Source organism: Macaca nemestrina, chromosome 12 (assembly GCF_043159975.1).
Source record: "Macaca nemestrina isolate mMacNem1 chromosome 12, mMacNem.hap1, whole genome shotgun sequence".
Taxonomy (NCBI): Eukaryota; Metazoa; Chordata; class Mammalia; order Primates; family Cercopithecidae; genus Macaca; species Macaca nemestrina.
The window spans coordinates 94926945-94947770 of record NC_092136.1 but is presented as its reverse complement, the minus strand read 5'-3'; the positions used below and the strand labels follow the sequence as shown (position 1 = coordinate 94947770).

Below are 20826 nucleotides of genomic sequence, written 5' to 3'. Positions count from 1 at the left end.
GAAGCCTGTGTGGTAGTCATAGGGAAATGTCACCATGAACTCTCCAGCCTCCTGAGTCATGCTATTGAAGGGAACCCCATTCTGCATGAGCACTGCGGGCAAGATGAGGGCCATCCTGTGCCACAAGAAGGCCTCATAACCCTGAGAACTACCTGGAAAAGCTCCCCGGCTGAGCATTCCAGGTGCTGACTATGGTTTTGGGGCACTGTGTACCAAGACAGGGGCTCCCTGAAGTGATGGTAGTTGATGTTGTAAAGGTCCGTGTCCTATGGAAAGGTGGTCATCCACATGCCAAAGTACAGGTAGGGTGTGTTGACACTCTCTCCAATGACAGCCTCACTTTCCTGCTCCAGAAACTCCTAAATTGTTCCTACGTGTCCAGGATTACATTGTTTACTGTTTTCATCAATTAGGAGGCTGAGGTTCTTCCAGTATTTTCTTTCCAAATCTTCAAACTTCTGGTGTGGTTGAATCCAGCATATTTCAGAGTATTTGAAGACAAATGTGTGACAAACAAAATGCTGAGCTTTAAGCTACCTTAGTAACTTAGTGATGCCACACAGGCTTCAACCACAACTTTAACTGTACAGAGGCCATCAGTTCTACCACCCAGGATGGATTGATTACGGCAGATTGGTATGGTGTGTTAATATCAGGATTTAAGGTCAAATCACAACATATATAAAGAGGAGTATCGAATTGAACTGAAAGAAAAAAATCAGCAAGTTCAAAAATGATTGAATTTAGCACTCAACTCAGTAAACAGGATGAATCAAAATAAAAAAGGAAAGAAAATAAAGGTATAAGCAGAAACAATTACAAAAGAAAATATTATACCCAGTAGAGGTAATAACAAAATTCAAAATCTGATTCTTTGAAAAGACTTTGGAAGTTAAAAATCACAGGTAGGAAGAGGAAAGAAAGAGTGTACAAAGAAACTACATTGTGATAAAATAATAAAGCACACAGCTAAACCTTGTAGAGTCTTTTTAAAATTATAATTGAATCCTATGAGAAACTTGGTAAAATAATTTTCCCAAAGGTACAAATAGCAGAAAGTAGTCCAACAGCAAAATAAAACAACCAACTTTCTATAAAATATTTCTAATTTTATTTTGAGAAAAGGTAACACCAACAACACATTTTAATTCAATGATAGAAACATGGTAATAGTAAGAAATATTCATAATAAAAAAACATACACCATGTTATAAGTACCTACAAAGTTACAAGCCATTTCTTCCATAACATTCCCCATATTTTAAGTTCATGTATGTTGATATGATCAGATTTGCCATTTAACAGAATAGAGAGGGGGAAGAGGTGTGATTATCATCAGCTAGATGTGCTCACTGCATGCTCTATTATTTCTCTTCCAGGCCTGGGTGACTAGAAGGGCAGTTGACAGGCATTTTAATAAACTGAACAGTCTTCCGGACAGGGCTTCTTTTTTCAGGAGGAAACAGAAGAAAACAGGAAGTAGCTCAGCACTCTGCACTGCAACAGGCCACCTTAACAGCTAACCAGCATCACTCAACTGCTAGGCAGCCAGGCCTGGTGCACAAAAACACAGAAGCTATTAGAATTGTGTTTGCTCAAAACCCAGTCTTTTCACCTGAAAAATCTTTATACAAATTTGGGTCATATTACCAGTTAGATTTAAAGGTAATAACATTACACATACACATTTATACCGCCTTTTGTAAGTTTTTAACTTTAAGGAATGAAGGCAGTTTTGAGGCAATGTCGTGACAGCGTTGGGCTGTGTGTAATGGCTGCACACATTTCTTAAGAGACAGGGGGCCACAAATTAGGTTACCAACCTGTTCGTTTCAAACCAAAAATAGCAGCACTATAGAATCAAATATACGCTGGGCGAAGGGGCTCACACCTGTAATCCCAGAACTTTAGGAGGCCAAGGTGAGCAGATCACTTGAGCCCAGGAGTTCGAGGGCAGGCTGGCCAACATGGAGAAACCCCGTCTCTACTAAAAATACAAAAATTAGCCCTCTGTGGTGCCTGGTGCCTATAATCCCAGCTACTGCAGAGGCTGAGGCCTGAGAACGGCTTGAACCCAGGAGGTGGAAGATGCAGATGGCGCCACTGCACTTCAGCGTGGGCAGCAGAGCTAGACTCCATCTCAAAAAAAAACAAAAAAAGACAAATATAAAATTTCCCCTCAAACATCCAAATCCAATCTAAAGTAGTTTACCTCACTAAATTACAAGAAAATTTGAATAACAACACAATGGCACATGAAATGAATCTTGCCATCTGATGCAACACTTCAAACTGGTAAAAAGGTAGACAAATGTCACACAACCGTTTCATTAGGCAGTCGCTTCTTCCAGGGATTCTGCTTCCAGGGACTGAGTATGGAGTCCTTTTCCCCAAGTCGTCCATCACGCGTTAGCTGATGATCATTTTCCTTGGAGGACACTTGTCCTTTTTCCCCTTCAGGAGACCTGGGAGGACTCTTGGATCACGACCTGGACTTGGATTTCCTCTTGGATATGGGGGTAGTACTCCGGGACGTAGATCTAGACCTGGACCTTGAGCAAGATCTGGAGATGGAGGAGGACTTGGATCTTCGCACAGAGCTGGATTTGGAGGTTGATGGAGAGCGAGAGCCAGACCCAGACTTCGAGTGAGAGCGGTTGTAGAGAGACCTGTTGCAGGAAGACCGGATGTAGGGAGACCTCCTGTAGCGAGATTCCCTGTAGGGAGATCGGCTGTAGTGATGCCGGCTGTAAGATTGACTGTAGCGAGATCCTCTGCAATGAGATCGTCTGTAGGGAGATCGGCTGTAGCGAGATCTCCTGAAGGGAGATCGGCTGTAGGGAGACCGGCTATAGCGAGACCCCCCATAGTGAGATCTGCTGCGGGACCTAGAGGAGCTGGGACCCCGGGATCGGCTGCGGTGTCGCCGCCTGGGGCTGCGGCTCCGCAGTCCGGAGCGGCCGCCTCCGGACCTGCCGCGCGGCTCTTCCTGGCTGCTGCGGGGCAAGTCCCGGCGGCCATAGCGCGCCATCTGCACCCGCAGCTCGCGTCCATCCAGCTCCGCCCCGTCCATGGCGTCCTCGGCGTCTTCCGCGTCGCGCCGGTTGTGAAAGCGGACGAAGGCGAAGCCCCGGGGCGCCTTGGTGTGGTGCTCCCGCGGGATATACACGTCGCCCACGCGCCCGTACTTCTCGAACACGCGCCTCAGGCTGTCGGGAGAGGTCCGGTAGGTCAGGTTGTCCACCTTGAGGGTGATCATGCCGTCCACGTCGGGAGGGGGGCGGCTGCAACTCATGGCTCCCAGAGCAGGCCGGGCCCGGAAACTGGCGCTGCTCTGGGCGCTGACGGTGTGACCTGCGTTCCTTTCTCGCGGCTGCGCCCCGCGTGGGGACGCCGGGAAAGGCTGGGCGGAGAGGCTGGCGGCCGAGCTACGCACGGAGCCCCCTGGAGCAGCAACTCCCAAATTGCCAATTTCAGGCCAAATACTCCAGGACCCAGAGGAAGGTTTCCTCTTGGTAGCTGAACTCCAAATGAAGCCAGGTCCCAAAGATCCTGGCTTTATCCCTGGGCAACATCCTAACCTAATCAGCGCCCAGCTAATGTAATCACTGGGCTGGGCTTAGATTAGACGTCCCACCCTCCCATAACCTTCCCTTTTATTCTACATTTTAATCAATCTTAGAACAACGCTAAGTGATTAAAAGTCAATTTATGGGAACAGGCAATACAGACAAATATTAAACAAAAGAAATCTAGGGGAGCAATATTAATATCCAGTGTATTGATAGGATCCTGGTTAATGAAATTTCATAGGAAAATATTTCAATATTGCAGTAATGAACTTTATGCACCTAACCACATGGCACTGACACATAGAGAGCCAAGACTCAGACTTAGATGGTAAAACTGAAAAGTCTGCAATCATGATAGGAGATCATGATTTGTTTTTTTTTTAATGTAACAGCATTTTGACCGAAACCAATAGTGCAGAGAACAAAATTAGGAATGCTGTACAATTTGGCTGGGCGCGGTGGCTTACTCCTGTAATCCCAGCACTTTGGGAGGCCAAGGCGGGTGGATCACCTGGGGTCGGGAGTTCAAGACCAGCCTGGCCAATATGGTGAAACCCCGTCTCTACTAAAAATATAAAAAATTAGCCGGCTATGGTTGAGGACGCCTGTAATCTCAGCTACTCGGGAGGCTGCGAGTTCGACAGCGAGACTCCGTCAAAAAAAGAAAAAAAAAAAAAGCTATAGAATTTGCAAAACAAACTTAACCGTGATCATTATAACCTGCAACTACCAAAAATCAAATGGAAAATGCTTTTCAATAGGTAGAACACATTTACAAAAATTTCCCAGTGCAGCTACAAATAAATATCAATTACAATTCCATAAGTTAATAAATTGAGCATAAGCTTGACCTCGTTGAAATAAAATTAAAGGTCAACAATTTAAAAACTGAATCTGACTATATTTATTTGAGAATTAATATCTATATTTTCTAAAAATCTATAAATATTTATGTTGAAATTCAGCAATTAGTAAATAAAAACGAACAGAACATGAAACATTAAAACAATGATAGAATTATAAATAAACAGAAGGCAATCTAGACTAAAGATGATTAATAAAACTGCAACCTGATAATGTTAAAGAAAAAATAAAGATGTGGCAATACTTATGAAGAAATAAAGTTTCTAGACCTGTGCAGGAAATACAGAAAGAGCCTATAGCATCTTGGAGTGTTGGAAAATAAGAATGTGGTAAACACAAAACAAACAAAAGTATTGATGAGGTCATGTTAGAACATTTATGGGGTTATATTAGAAGAGCACAAGAACCAATGAAAACAGCTCCCAATGGCCAAATTTTAAACAAGTTGAGCCACAGAGTAACTAAAGTATTATTGAATTATAATCCAAAGAATAAAATAAATACCTGCAAGTTCATGCTGTTATGAATAAATGAGTAAATTTAACAAATTGGAGAGAAGAGACAAAACCCTTCTGCAGAAGAATTCTAAATAAATGTACTAAAATGTTGCTCGTTTTGAAAATGTTATATAACCTTATGTAAACAGAATTGTGCTTTATGCAGTTTAATGGGTTTTTTTGTTTATTTCCCTCATCTATGTTGTTCCTTGTAGCTGTACTTGGTCCTGTTGCCTGCTGTAAGGTGTCCAATAGTATAAATGTTTCTGCTGTTGATGGGCATTTGGATTGTTTCCACTTTGGCCTCTTACAGTGTTGCTCAGAACACACTTGGCCATGTATGCTGGAGCTCATGTGTCCTCTTATGTGTGAATGGATCCCTCATCATAGAATATAGGCAGCCTTCTGTAACCTCTGGGTTCAGCATCAGTGAATTCAACCAACTGCAGGTCAAAAATACTCAAAAAAAAAAAAAATGAGTTTGTAAGTAATTTCTCTTCCTCTGCTTTTCAGAATAGCTTGACTAGGACTGGTATGAGTTATTTAAATGTTTGGTGGAATTCAGCAGTGAAGCCATTGGATCCTCAGCTTTAATTTACTGGGAGACTTTTTATTACAGCTTGGATCTCATTATTTGTTATTGGTCTATTCAGGTTTTGGATTTCTTCCTCCTTCTATCTTGATAGGTTGTATGTGTCTAGAAACTTGTGCATTTCTTCTAGGTTTTTCAACTTATTGCTATATAGTTGCTCACAGTAGCCACTAATGATACTTTGAATTTCTGCAGTATCTGTTGCAATGCCTCCTTTTTCATTTCTGATTTTATTGATTTAGATCTTCTGTCTCTTTTTCTTAATCGGCTAAAGGTTTGTCAATTTGGTTTAACTTTTCAAAACAACAACTCTTTGTTTCAGTGATCTTTTGCATTGTTTTCCACATTTTGATTTCATTAATTTCTGCTGTGGTTTTTATTATTTCTTTTCTTCTACTAATTTTGGATTATTTTTGTTCTTACCTTTCTACTCCTTTAAGAGGCATCATTAGGTGGTTTATTTGAAGTTTTTCCTCTTTTTTGATGTAGGGACTTATAGCTATAAACTTCCATGTTAGTACTGCTTTTACCGTATCCTATAGATTTTAATATATTGCGTTTCCATTATGATTTGTTTCAGGAAATTCTTCAATTTCCTTCTTAATTTCTTCATTGACCTACTGGAGATTCAGGTGCATATTGGTTAATTTCTATGTGTTTGCATAATTTCCAAAATTCCTTTTGTTTTGATTTCTAGTTTTGTTCCACTGTGTCCAGAGAAGATGCTTGGAATTATTTGAATTTTTGAACTTTTAAAGATGTATTTTGTTACCTAACATATGGTCTATTCTTGAGAATGATCCATGTGCTGAGGAAAAGAATGTGTATTTTACGACTTTTTACAACTGGTGGATGAAGTGTCCTGTCAATATCTATTAGATCCATTTGATGTAAGGCAGACTAAATCTGATTTAGAGCTTTCTATTATACTATCTTGGTCTGCCAATTCCTCCAGTTTAAACAATTATATACACCCATGTAATCATCACTCTAAATGAGACGCAGAACATTTCCATAGCCCCACAACATTTTCACATGCCTAGAACTTCCCAGTTAATTCCAACTCTCACCAGAGACAACCACAATCTAAGTTCTATGAGCACAACTTATTTTGGCCGTTTTTTTGAATGAATATAAAATGAATCATTGCTTTTTGTAACTGAATACTATTTAATATGCTATAGCTTTTCCACTCCTCTTCAGACACGTGGATTATTCACAGTTCCTGATTTTTAATGATTGGGTAAATACCTAGGAAGAGAATGGCTATGGATAGATGAGTGGTCAAGTTTACAGAACATTGACAGACAGTTTTTCAATGGGGCTGTACATTGTTACATTCCCACAAGCAATGTATGTGAGAGTCAGTTGCTCCGAACATGATACTGTTTTGCTCAGAGCAGAGTACATGGTTACAGTTAATCCAGGAGTAAAACTGGTATTGATCCATCATGCCAATGGCAAGATGTGTCTTCTTGCCCTTGTGACTTCTGGTGTTCAAAGGGACATGTTTTTCACCAGGGGTCACAACAATAATTCCATAAATTAAAAGCTGAAATTCTTATGTAGCCATTTCTATCTCCTCACATCACTAAATAACCATGCAAAGAACTACGATTTTAGTAGGGGTGATCACTCTTTATTCTCTCAAGAAAATTAGGCTTTTGAAACACAATGAAACCTGAAGTAAAGTTGTAGGTCAGGTCCGTTATGGAACAGACTTTGGCACCAAGATCTTTCCTAACAAGTGTGCTTGGGATTCATATCTGAGAAAAGGAGAGGAAGGAAGCATGTTTGAGCACAGGGAAAATTGGAGCTGAGGATTAGGGCCAAAGATAGTCTTGGCAAATCTGGAGCACAAATGGCCCTTCAGCGATGTGCTAAGTTGAGCAAAGATGGCCAAGCTTTATGCTCCAGCACTGAGCAGTCATGAAATGTGGGCCAAACTGGGAAGAGGCATGCTTTGGGTGAGGCAGCTCTCTGCAGCTGAAGGCTCTTTGCTTACTGCACCCCAGGGTCAATGAGGCTTTTATCTATCACATAAAATTTCATTCCTTGGTCATGCAGGATGTACTGAGAGATCAGCAGTTCTCTGGGCTACTCCATTCCAGTTAATGCAGTGTGCTTTCATCTTTGGTTCCACCGTGTCACTATTAGCTTAAACCTTTTCAGCCAGGCATCTCAGTCCATCCTCCTGTATGCCTGGAGACCCTATGTTGTCCCTCAGCTTGAATTTTCCAAAGAATAAACTTCTTGTTATGTTAAGAAAGACAAAGTTGCCTGAATGAATGGGAGAGACAGGATGATAAGAGATTTTCTGCTCTTTATTGAGAACTTTAGACAAGCATCAAGTTTTGATTACTCATGCTTCAAAATGTACAGCCTTCCTGAAATTCTGGATGGGAGTGGGGAAGTTAAGGAAGGGTGGTACTAAGGTGGGCAGTGGTTTGCTTCTCTGAATGTTTCCTTCTTCATCCAAACTGTCATTTTCAATGTTAAAAATATATTCTGAATTTTTCCATTTCTGTGCATTTGCAATACTAACAATTAAGTGTAAGCAACTGTCACTCTCACTTGTATTATAAATAGTCTAATTGCTTCTCCTACTCACACATTCTCCACAGAACAACTAAGCTGATTACTTAAATGTGTCGTTCACATCTTTTCCACTGCTGTTTTAATGCCTTCTCATTTCAAGTTGAAGGAACACCACATAATGCACATGAGACACAAGGCCCTCCATGCTCTGCCCCCTGCCTCTCTCCCTTCCTCTCTATGTCCCAAACACAAATAAGCTTCTTTTGTATTCCTGGAAACACAAACTCACAAGTTCTATGTTAGGTCTGTTGTACTTGCTGGTCCCTGCAAGCAGGGAATTCTTCTCCAGACCTCCCCGTTTTATAATTGGGTCCCCAAAGTCTCCTGCTCAGTGAATCCTTCTGAGACCGGCCGCTCAACCAGCCCCAGCTCATTCTGCTCTGTTGTCCAATCCTTCTTTAGTTTCTATACAACACACATTCCTGATTGAAACCTTGTTCACTTATTTGGGGACAATATTGGGTTGAGTGAATGAGTTACCAGTGTGAAGTATACAAACAGCTTTGAAAAGGCAGTGGAGAGAAGATAGTCAGATAGCCCCTTCAGCCTAGGGCTGCTCATCTTTCCCAGCAATTTGGGTCCTGCTATTTAGCTGAGAACCAGGCTGAGCCTAAGGCCAGCCTCAAAGCATGACTGCAACCCCGTGCTCCCACCTGGCCAGACAGCCAGAACCCCAAAACCATGCGCTGAGCTCAGCATCACCACACAATGTAACCAGCCCATAAAATACATTTTGCCTTAAAAGTTTTCAACTAATTATGAAGAAAAATGCATGGAGAATAACCTCCTTTCCAAGTTGTTTGAAACTACAATATTAGAAGAAAGTCAGATGTTACGTTTTGGTGACTTTTAATTCATTTGTGAACAAATACTGGTGACATCACATTTTGAATACCTCAATGACTCAGAAAGATAATACTTTTTTCCTAATTCTATTGACCTAATTGGTCATAAGAGGCTAGTTTTGCTAGAAAGGGAGAGTTGGGGCAGGGGTAGGTAAGGGAAGAAGATTGAAGGGGAACCACATTGTGAATTCTTCAGAAGTGCAGCAGCCTCCATAGTTGTTCCAGCAATTGGGACACCGGGATAGATGAGTTCCCAGCAAACCCAGGAAGACCTCGTTCTCAGAGACACTCATGTCCAATGGATGAAATCTCAGCTGGTGACACAGAAGTAGAAGTGTCAAGACATTAAAAGGTCTTGCAGGATAAAGAATATACTTAATATACTCAGCAGCACCCAGGTGCCTCACCAGAGGGGCTATCTCAGCACTGAGAGGCTCTATAATGGTAGTGGTCTGAAATTTGCCAAATTCTGAGATGTAAATGTGAGCAATATCAAGAAGCCCTCACATAGCAGAGCAGTGAAGTATAAAGACTGACCATGGGCTCAGAGGCAGGGGCCCAGCAGCACCCAGAATCCTTGGCAGGATGCTGGATCCTGGGCTTAGTGGTACAGGCCTGTTCATCAATGCTCCATCTGTGGGCAAGGACTTAGACTCAGGGCCTGAGGCTGAGGGCCTAAAGCTGTGTGCCCTGTGACCATCAAGAGGCACCTCCTGGCTGGAGCCTGGAGTATTGGCTCCTGTGTCCCCAGTTACAGAGGGCAAGGACCATGGCCACGTCTATCAGTTGAGGGGCTCAGACCAGGGTTGGCAGAGCTGGGGTGGGCAGTGGGTCCAGGCTAAGTTCATGGGCTGGGAAGCATCATTGCAGGATGGAAAGGCCATGGGAACACCAGGCACAAGGCTAAGGCAATGGGAACCACAGCCCGAGGCCATAGGTTGAGTGGGTCATGACCCTGTTGACATGAGTGGTGACTGGGGCCAGGCTAGTCCTCTCCAGCACTTGGATCTTTCACCAGGTGGGCATCTCCAGGCTGGCGTGTGCCCTGGACTCCATGGGGTCTGCAACTGCCCCAAATGACTATGTTTCCACAGGTCATAGCACTTGGGTTACAGGATGCCCACAGTGGCTTTCCCATCACTGCACTGAGACTCCACTTTGCCTGAATTGATCTATTCCATGGTGGGAAAATTCATGGCCTCCTGGAAGTTAAAGCCATGGTTGAAGCCAGCATGGTGGCCATAAAGAAACCATTTAGAAGTTTAGCCTTCTCCTTGAGTTTTCCCCACATTCAGCCTTATCAACTGCAAGCACAACAAAATAAGTTTTGTCTCTTCCCTTCCATCAATTATAGTTCTAAAAATATTTTCAGTGGTTAATAGTGCAAATTCCATACATTATTGACTGAAGTGCCTCAAATACCTCACATTAAGGAAAATGGTGGCTTGGGTCTAAAATAGCTCACTACTAGATAAACAATTTTGTATTTTATTTTATGGAAGGATTCATTGCTTCCTTGTGGGTGAGTGTAAACCAAGACTGACTGTTGAATTTTATCAAATGACTATCAGCATCTATAAACATAATCATATAATTTCTGGATACATTTACAAGATAAGTTATATTTCCAGATTTCCTTGCTTTAAACCATTGTTACCTTCCTGCAATAAATCCCACGTAGTCATCATATGTTACTCTTTTAATGTACTTAGATTATCTCAGCTAATGCTTAAGTTAAAATGTTTACATTGATGTTCATCAATAAGTTTTGTCTCTTTTCTCTCATTCTGCGATTCATCAGGATTTTCTGTCAATGATGTACTTATTTTAAAATATGAAATTTTTTTCTCATTTTAAAGGCCTAGGTATACTAGAAATGAAGATGTCACACAATTCCTCTGCGGATTTGTCTGATCTTCATTTTTGAATGGGCAGATCTTCTGCTCTTTCTATATTTCAGACACAGAAGTTTATGCCTTAAATTTTTTGTTTAGTAAGTTAATTTTTCTAACAAAAAATCCATATCATTGGTGCTTTGTGTTGATTTAGTATATATTTTACAGTTATTTTAACTCATTAATTTATTTGTATACATGTATGAATTCCTTCCAACTACTTTCGGTTTATCTTATCCTAACTTGTACATTAGAAGTTTAATCCAGTTAATTTCATTCTTTGAATATGATGGAGAAAATACTTAAGGCTGCAGTATTTTCAGCACTATTGTAAATGAATCTCATATATTTCTTTGTATTTTATTAAGTTTTAAATCTAGAAACACTCCAATAATGCTATTGTGTCCCAAGCATTGATATTAACAAATTGCACATATTAATGCATAGAACTGTCAACTAAACACAGGAGGTAGGTGCTATCTTCATTTTATGTTGAGGAAACTGAGTCATAAGGTTAAGTAATTTTCAAGGTCACAAGCTGATAAGAGAAACTTGGGAACAAAATCAGGCTTTCTTACTGCCGAGTTTATGCATGTAATAGATATTTATTGTTTTGTGAAAATTTGGCTTTTTTGGTACTTGAAGAGAGGAAGTATTTTCTATCATCTAGTAGGTCAATACTACCTTACTGTTAATGTAGTTTAAGTTTTCCATATCCTTATATTTCTCCATTTTTTCTACCTTGGATGAGAGACTGTTTCATTCACACATTGCTGTAAAGAAATACCTGAAGGCTGGGTGTGGTCCCTCACGGCTGTAATCCCAGCACTTTGGGAAGAGGAGGCAGGTGGATCACCTGAGGTCATGAGTTTGAGATCAGCCTGGCCAACATGATTAAACACCATCTGCACTAAAAATACAAAATTAGCTGGGTGTGGTGGCAGGCGCCAGTAATCTCAGCTACTAGGGAGGCTGAGGCAGGAGAATCACTTGAACCCAGAAGGCAGAGGTTGCAGTGAGCTGAGATTGCGCCACTGCACTCCAGCCTGGGCACGAGCGAAACTACATTAAAAAAAAAAAAAAAAAATCCCTGAAATTGGGTAATTTATATTATAAAGACAAGAGTTTTAATTGGCTCATGGTTCTGCAGGCTGTGCAGGGAGCACAGGAGCTTCAGCTTCTGGGAAAGCCTCAGGAAATTTACAGTCATGGGGAAAGGGGAAACAGGCACATCATATATAGCTGGAGCAGGAGGAAGGGAGAGGGGGAAGGTGGTACACACTTTTAAACAACCAGATACTCCTAGAACTGTATCACAAGAATAGCACTACGGGGATACTGCTAAATCATTCATGACAAACCCCCGCCATGATCCAGTCATCTCCCACCAGGCCCCACCTCCAACATTAGAGATTAAAATTCCACATGAGATTTGGGGAGGAACACATATCCAAACCATACTGGTGACTTAAATGTTCCTATTTTTAATCTGTTTCTTTAAACTTGTCTTTTACCTACTATAATTTATACTTTGTGGAACTTACTTGAATATTCATGACGCTGTAATTTCATTGTGAAATTTAGTATTTTGCATTGTGAAGACCCATGCTATGTACCTTTGGTCTCAATTCAGGTTTGCCTGATATTAAGATCTGTAAAGCTACTTTGTTCTTTGTTTGGTATAGTTTCCCCATTCTTTTATCTCAATCTCTTTTCTAAATCACTTTCTTTTGGATATATATATTTTATACTCTAATTTTAAAAACATGTACTAAGAATTTTATTTTCTTTGGAGATACACATTAGAGACAGCAAATTTAATTAACATCAGTATAGTTACAAAATATCTATGAAGCCATAACTGGCTAAGTAACTCAGTTGGTCAAAAGGTCTAGTTTGTACATGAGCAGTGGATGGTGGCCTGGGATAAAGGGCATGTTGCAATTGAAGGATTGTGAGAAGCCCTGAACCCCACTGAGGCTGTAGCAATGTCCAGTGGAATCCGGGGTCAGAGACATAGAGGACCAGATGAGAAGTAAAAATGAGAGGTTCAGTCAGATTCTCAGCGTCATCCACTGTGGGCTCAAATTACCATGGGATCTGGACTCATAGCACTGTAAGGGAGGTATCCTAAGGGGGACATCAGAAACAAGTGCTGTCCATGGCATCTAGGCCATGGTGGAGGCCACAGGCACAATGTGAAGTAAACAGAGAGTCCCTGAGAGGTTCCACAACATCCTATGGCAACCTGTTGGGAGGAGTGTTCAGTGGCCTCTGGAAGCCCTGGTTGTCACAGTTGGTGACAGTATCTGGGGGCCTTGGAAATGTGTCAGTTACTGCAGGTAAAGAATCTTCACTGAGCAGAGGCCCAGGCTACAATTGTCCTTGGCAAGAATCTTCTTTGATCCTGGGGTTGGGATGAGAGAGACACTGACATTTGTCACCATATTCCATAACCATGGGTCCAGAGGATTGATCATGCATTAGAGGAAAATATCCCCAAACTCAGTGATGTATCTCTGCCTGTCTTTAGCCCCAGCAGATGACTCAGGAGCCCAGGAGATTCTGGAAAACTTAGTTGGGGTCAGAACCCTAGAGCCATAAGAGTGGTCCACTGCTACAACCTTGCCCATGTTCACCAGGGATTTCCAGTCCCCACCAGTGTCCCTGGAAAACTTAATCAAAGGCACAATGACATTGGGAGGAGTCATTCAGACATCAGGGAGATTACTAGTAGTGCTGTTGAGGGATAGCAGGCATGGGCCAGGGTGCATGGTTTCATCAGGATCCAGTGGGGGCCTCAGGAGTTGAAGATCAGGGACACAGCAGCAGCCAGAACCCTTGGCAAGATGTGGAAGGCCACCACTCAAAAGGACGGATTTGTCATCAAATCATTGTCAAGCTGGAGCTGAGGCCTGCGGCCTCGAGCTCTATTCCTTGTACCCATTAAAAGGCGCCTCTTGGATACAGGCTGAACAGTTGTCTCCTCAGTCCCCAGTTCTCGAGGACAACGACCACGACCACAACCACAACCATGACCACGACCACGACCATGACCACGACCACAAGAACCCCAGCTTCCAGTGGAAGGGAGAAGAACCTGGGCTGATTTCCCCAGGGTAAGTGACTGGGTCTGGGTATGATATGCAGAGCTTTGGAATGCAGATCCAGGCACAGCATCAGTGCCACAACCTTTTGGGTTGTAACAGTGCCCTGGGGACACAGGCTGTGTGGGACACCGGGCTGTGAGGTTTGGGAGAAGCCTCAGGCCCAGAGCAGCTCTTCTAAGTACTATATCATCTCTCCAGTTGCTCAGCTCTTGGCTTTTTGCAACCCTGGGCTCTGTGTGATCCACAATGGCCAAGTCTTGCCTGTGTTTCCAGAGCTCATAACTCTCGGGTTGCACAATGCGCACGAAGGCGTCCATGGAAAAGGTCACCCTCGCCTCCCCACAGCTACACTGTGAAGCTACTTTGCCATAATCAATCCATCGTGGAGTGGCAAAATTGATGGCCTCTGCGCAGTTGAAGCCATGGTTGAAGCCAGCGTGGTAGCCATAGGGAAAGGTCACCATGAACTCCCCAGCCTCCTGAGTCATGCGATTGAAGGGGATCCCATTCTTTTTGAGAACTGTTGGCGAGATGAGGGCCACCTTGTGCCGCAGGAAGCCCTCACAGCCCCGAGAAGTGTCCGGGAAGAGCTCCCTGGCCAGACGTTCCAGGCGCTGACTATGTTCTGGGGGCACTGCATACCATGTTTTGGGCTCCCCAAGGTGCAGGTAGTTGATGCTGTAAAGATCCATGTCCTCCGTGTGCCAAGCGAATGTGGTCTTCCACATGCCAAAGTATAGGTAGGGTGTGTTGACACCCTCAATGACAACCCCACATTCCTGCTCCAGCAGGTCCAGAATTGTTCCCAGGTGTCGTAGGTTCCACTGTTTAGTGTTTTCTTCAAACAAGGAGCCACTAATATCAGCACCATAAATTGCTGAATTACCAGGGTGGCTCTTCCAGTATTGTCGCTCCAAATCTCTAAAATTCCGGTGTAGTGGGGTCTGATATTTTTTACTGTTTGCCAAGTGGCGATACTCCGCCACCCTCATGGCTTTCTTCTTTTTATGGTATTGAGTAAACACCCCTGCCTGTCCAGAGGTCACCTGCTGGAGGGGAGTGGCTATTAAGATGTCTCCGATATCATCATACATCTGTCTGGCTTTCCATTCCTTGGGTGGAATTACCTTGGCAAGGCCAGCTTGATGTGCGCCTTGGGACTCCATGTAAGCAACATATTTGTTGAAATCTGTAAATTCTTCCATGGTCGGGTAAAAAGTCATGATGGTATGACTTGTGTTCTGGGGATCGGAGTGCGCAGACTTCATGGCTGCACACAAGAAGTAGCTGACTCCCAAGTTCTTAGGTGTCCTCTAGATGCCTGAGAGCGCTGGGGAGTAATTTCTTTTCTCCCCTTTGTTTTTCAAAATACTTTGGTTTATCTGTGAGGGAGTAATTCACACTTGAACTTTCAAACAAGTGAGATCTTTCTCAGGCTTTCTGACTCCCCAGGGCGACTCCACTCTAGTCAGTATATTTTTGTCAAAGAAGTAGAGTATGTCGCAGCTCTACCTGCAGCTCCGTGAGTTTCCTCAGTTGAGGGTGTCACTGTGAGGCTTCTCCTGATTCCCAGGCTTGGGTGCACTAGTAGCAGCTAGTGTACCACTCTACCTGGGGGTCTCTTCTAGGAAGTCAAAACAATACACCTAAACAACAACAACAAAAGATACAGAATATTCATATTTTTAAAATAAGTATATGACCAGACAAAAGAAATATTCAGCTAGCATTAAGCTAAACTAAAACATATGCTATGCTAACATCAGGTATGTTAACATTGTCAGGCCTCTGAGCCCAAGCTAAGCCATCATATCCCCAGTGACTTGCACGTGTACATCCAGATGGCCCGAAGCAACTGAAGATCCACAAAAGAAGTGAAAATAGCCTTAACTGATGACATTCCACCATTGTCATTTGTTTCTGCCCCACCCTAACTGATCAATGTACTTTGTAATCTCCCCCACCTTTAAGAATTTGTAATTCTTAGGCCGGGCGCGGTGGCTCAAGCCTGTAATCCCAGCACTTTGGGAGGCCAAGACGGGCGGATCACAAGGTCAGGAGATCGAGACCATCCTGGCTAACCCGGTGAAACCCCGTCTCTACTAAAAAATACAAAAAACTAGCCGGGCGAGGTGGCGGGCGCCTGTAGTCCCAGCTACTCGGGAGGCTGAGGCAGGAGAATGGCATGAACCCGGGAGGCGGAGCTTGCAGTGAGCTGAGATCCGGCCACTGCACTCCAGCCTGGGCGGCAGAGCGAGACTCTGTCTCAAAAAAAAAAAAAAAAAACAAAAACAAGAATTTGTAATTCTTTGTAATTCTCCCCACCCTTGAGAATGTACTTTATGAGATCCTCCCTGCCCCCAAAACATTGCTCTTAACCCCACCTATCCCGAAACCTGTAAGAACTAATGATAATCCCACCACCCTTTGCTGACTCTCTTTTTGGACTCAGCCCACCTGCACCCAGGTGAAATAAACAGCCTTGTTGCTCACACAAAGTCTGTTTGGCGGTCTCTTCACATGAACACGTGAGACATTTGGTGCCGAAGACCCGGGTCAGCGGGACTCCTTCGGGAGACCAGTCACCTGTCCTCACCCTCACTCTGTGAAGAGATCCACCTATGACCTCAGGTCCTCAGACCAACCAGCCCAAGGAACATCTCACCGATTTTAAATCAGGTAAGCGGCCTCTTTTTACTCTGTTTTCCAACCTTTCTCACTATCCCCCAACCTCTTTCTCCTTTCAATCTTGGCACCACCCTTCAATCTCTCCCTTCTCTTAATTTCAATTCCTTTCATTTTCTGGTAGAGATAAAGGAGACACATTTTATCCGTGGACCCAAAACTCCGGCACCGGTCACGGACTTGGGAAGACAGCCTTCCCTTGGTGTGTAGTCATTGCCAGGATGCCTCTCTGATTATTCACCCACGTTCCACTGGTGTCTGATCTCTGCTGGGACGCCTGCCTTGGTCATTTATCCACATTCCCTTGGTGGCAAGTCAATTGTGGGGACGCCTGCTGTGGCTGCTCACCCACGTTGCAGCCTGGGTCTGCTCCCCACCCCACTTCTCCATGTCTCTACCCTTCTCTTTAAACTTGCCTCCTTCACTATGGGCAACCTTTCACCCTCCATTCCTCCTTCTTCTCCCTTAGCCTGTGTTCTCAAGAACTTCAGAGCTCTTCAACTCTCTCTTGACCTAAAATCTAAGTGTCTTATTTTCTTCTGCAACACCGCTTGGCCCCAATACAAACTCGACAATTGTTCTAAATGGCCAGAAAACAGCACTTTTGATTTCTCCATCCTACGAGACCTAGATAATTTTTGTCAAAAAATGGGCAAATGGTGTGAGGTGCCTGACATCCAGACATTCTTTTACACATTGGTCCCTCCCTAGTCTCTGTTCCCAGTGAGACTCGTCCCAAATCTTTCTTCTTTCTCTCCTGTCTGTTCCTTCAGTCTCCACCCCAAGCTCTGAGTCCTTTGAATCCTTCTTTTCTACGGACTTATCTGACCTCTCCCCTTCTCCCCAGGCTGCTCCTTGCCAGGCCAAGCCAGGTCCCAATTCTTCCTCAGCCTCTGCTCCCCCACCCTACAATCCTAGCATCTGCTCTGCTCACACCGGGTCTGGCTTACAGTTTCATTCCGCGACTAGCCCTCCCCAACCCGCCCAGCAATTTCCTCTTAAAAAGGTGACTAGAGCTAAAGGCATGGTCAAGGTTAATGCTCCTTTTTCTTTATCCCGTATCAGATAGAGTTTAGGCTCTTTTTCATCAAATATAAAAACCCAGCCCAGTTCATGGCTCATTTGGCAGCAGCCCTGAGACACTTTACAGCCCTAGACCCTAAAAAGTCAAAAGGCTGTCTTATTCTCAATACGCATTTTATTTTATTACCCAACCTGCTCCCAACATTAAATAAAGCTCCAAAAATTAAATTCCAGCCCTCAAACCCCACAACAGGACTTAATTAACCTCACCTTCAAGGTGTACGATAATAGAGTAGAGGCAGCCAAGTAGCAATGCATTTCTCAGTTGCAATTCCTTGCCTCCATTGTGAGTCAAACCCCAGCCACATCTCCAGCACACAAGAACTCCAAATGCCTGAACCTCAGCTGCCAGGGGTTCCTCCAGAACCTGCTACCCCAGGAGCTTGCTACAAGTGCCGGAAATCTGGCCACCGGGCCAAGGAATGCCCACAGCCCGGGATTCCTCCTAAGCCGTCTGTGCGGGACCCCACTAGAAATCGGACTGTCCAACTCACCTGGCAGCCACTCCCAGAGCCCCTGGAACTCTGGCCCAAGGTTCTCTGACTGACTTCTTCCCAGATCTTCTCGGCTTAGCGACTGAAGACTGATGCTGCCTGATGGTCTCGGAAACCCCCTAGACAGATGCTTTGGGTAACTCTTACAGTGGAGGGTAAGTCCATCCCCTTCTTAACCAATACGGAGGCTACCTACTCCACATTACCTTCTTTTCAAGGGCCTGTTTCCCTTGCCTCCATAACTGTTGTGGGTATTGACGGCCAAGCTTCTAAACCTCTTAAAACTTCCCAACTCTGGTGCCAACTTGGACAACATTCTTTAATGCCCTCATTTTTTGTTATCCCTACCTGCCCAGCTCCCTTGTTAGGTCGAGACATTTTAACTAAATTATCTGCTTCCCTGACTCTTCCTGGGCTACAGCCACACCTCATTGCCACCTTTTCCCCAAGTTCAAAGCCTCCTTCACATCCTCCCCTTGTATCTCTCCACCTTAACCCACAAGTATGGGATACCTCTACTCCCTCCTTGGTGACTGATCATGCACCCCTTACCATCTCATTAAAACCTAATCACCCTTACCCCGCTCAATGCCCATATCCCATCCTGCAGCATGCTTTAAAAGGATTAAAGCCTGTTATCACTCTCCTGTTACAGCATGGCCTTTTAAAGCCTATAAACTCTCCTTACAATTCCCCCATTTTACTGTCCAAAAACCGGACAAGTCTTACAGGTTAGTTCAGGATCTGCACTTTATCAGCCAAATTGTTTTTTTTTTTTTTTTTTTTTTGAGACGGAGTCTCGCTCTGCCGCCCAGGCTGGAGTGCAGTGGCCGGATCTCAGCTCACTGCAAGCTCCGCCTCCCGGGTTCACGCCATTCTCCTGCCTCCGCCTCCCGAGTAGCTGGGACTACAGGCGCCCGCCACCGCGCCCGGCTAGTTTTTTGTATTTTTTTAGTAGAGACGGGGTTTCACCGTGTTAGCCAGGATGGTCTCGATCTCCTGACCTCGTGATCCGCCCGTCTCGGCCTCCCAAAGTGCTGGGATTACAGGCTTGAGCCACCGCGCCCGGCCATCAGCCAAATTGTTTTGCCTATCCACCCTGTGGTGCTAAACCCATATACTCTCCTATCCTAAATACCTCTCTCCATAACCCATTATTCTGTTCTGGATCTCAAACATGCTTTCTTTACTATTCCTTTGCACCCTTCATCCCACCCTCTCTTCACTTTCACTTGAATTGACCCTGACACCCATCAGGCTCAGCAAATTACCTAGGCTGCACTGCTGCAAGGCTTCACGGACAGCCCTCATTATTTCAGTCAAGCCCAAATTTCTTCCTCATCTGTTATCTATCTCGGCATAATTCTAATGAAAACACACATGCTCTCCCTGCTGATTGTGTCTGGCGAAATCTCCCAAACCCCAATCCCTTCTACAAAACAACAACTCCTTTCCTTCCTAGGCATGGTTAGGTATTTCCGCCTTTGGATACCTAGTTTTACCATCCTGACTAAACCATTATATAAACTCACAAAAGCAAACCTAGCTGACCCCACAGATCCTAAATCCTTTGGCCACTCCTTTCTGTTCCTTAAAAATAGCCCTAGAAGCTGCCCCCACACTAGCTCTCCCAACTCATCCCAACCCTTTTCATTACACACAGCCAAAGTGCAGGGCTGTGTGGTCGGAGTTCTTACACAAGAGCCAGGACCGTGCTGTAGCCTTTCTGTCCAAACAACTTGACCTTACTGTTTTAGCCTAGCCCTCATGTCTGCATGTGGTGGCTGCTGCCACCCTAATACTTTTAGAGGACCTCAAAATCACAAACTATGCTCAACTCACTCTCTATAGTTCTCATAACTTCCAAAATCTATTTTCTTCCTCACACCTGACACATATACTTTCTGCTCCCCGGCTCCTTCGGCTATACTGATTCTTTGTTGAGTCTCCCACAGTTACCATTGTTCCTGGCCCAGACTTCAATCTGGCCTCCCACATTATTCCGGATACCACACCTGACCCCCATGACTGTATCTCTCTGATCCACCTGGCATTCACTCTATTTCCCCATATTTCCTTCTTTCCTGTTCCTCACCCTAATCACACTTGGTTTATTGATGGACGTTCCACCAGGCCTAATCGCCACACACCAGCAAAGGCAGGCTATGCTATAGTATCTTCCACATCTATCATTGAGGCTACCATTCTGCCCCCCTCCACTAGCTCTCAGCAAGCCGAACTCATTGCCTTAACTTGAGCCCTCACTCTTGCAAAGGAATTACACGTCAATATTTCTACTGACTCTAAATATGCCTTCCATATCCTGCATCACCATGCTGTTATATGGGCTGAAAGACATTTCCTCACTATGCAAGGGTCCTCCATCATTAATGCCTCTTTAATAAAAACTCTTCTCAAAGCCGCTTTACTTCCAAAGGAAGTTGGAGTCATTCACCGCAAGGGCCATCAAAAGGCATCAGATCCCATCGCTCAGAACAATGTTTATGCTGATAAGTTATACTGATAACATGCTAAAAAAGCAGCTAGCATTACAACTTCTATCCCTCACGGCAGTTTTTCTGCTTCTCATC

General features: G+C 44.0%; 2 protein-coding genes across 2 annotated transcripts; both read right to left on the bottom strand.

The window, feature by feature from the left end:
* Window positions 1-1088: 1088 nt before the first annotated feature.
* Window positions 1089-3544, bottom strand: LOC105484323 (serine/arginine-rich splicing factor 8-like). The gene has a single exon (XM_011745838.3). The coding sequence runs from the start codon at window positions 3293-3295 to the stop codon at window positions 2483-2485; it is 813 nt and encodes a 270-aa protein (XP_011744140.2). The 5' UTR covers window positions 3296-3544; the 3' UTR covers window positions 1089-2482.
* Window positions 3545-13729: 10185 nt separating this feature from the next.
* Window positions 13730-15241, bottom strand: LOC105484378 (lysine demethylase 4E). The gene has a single exon (XM_011745914.3). It carries the CDS (start codon window positions 15239-15241, stop codon window positions 13730-13732), a length of 1512 nt encoding a protein of 503 aa, XP_011744216.2.
* Between the last annotated feature and the right edge of the window lie 5585 nt (window positions 15242-20826).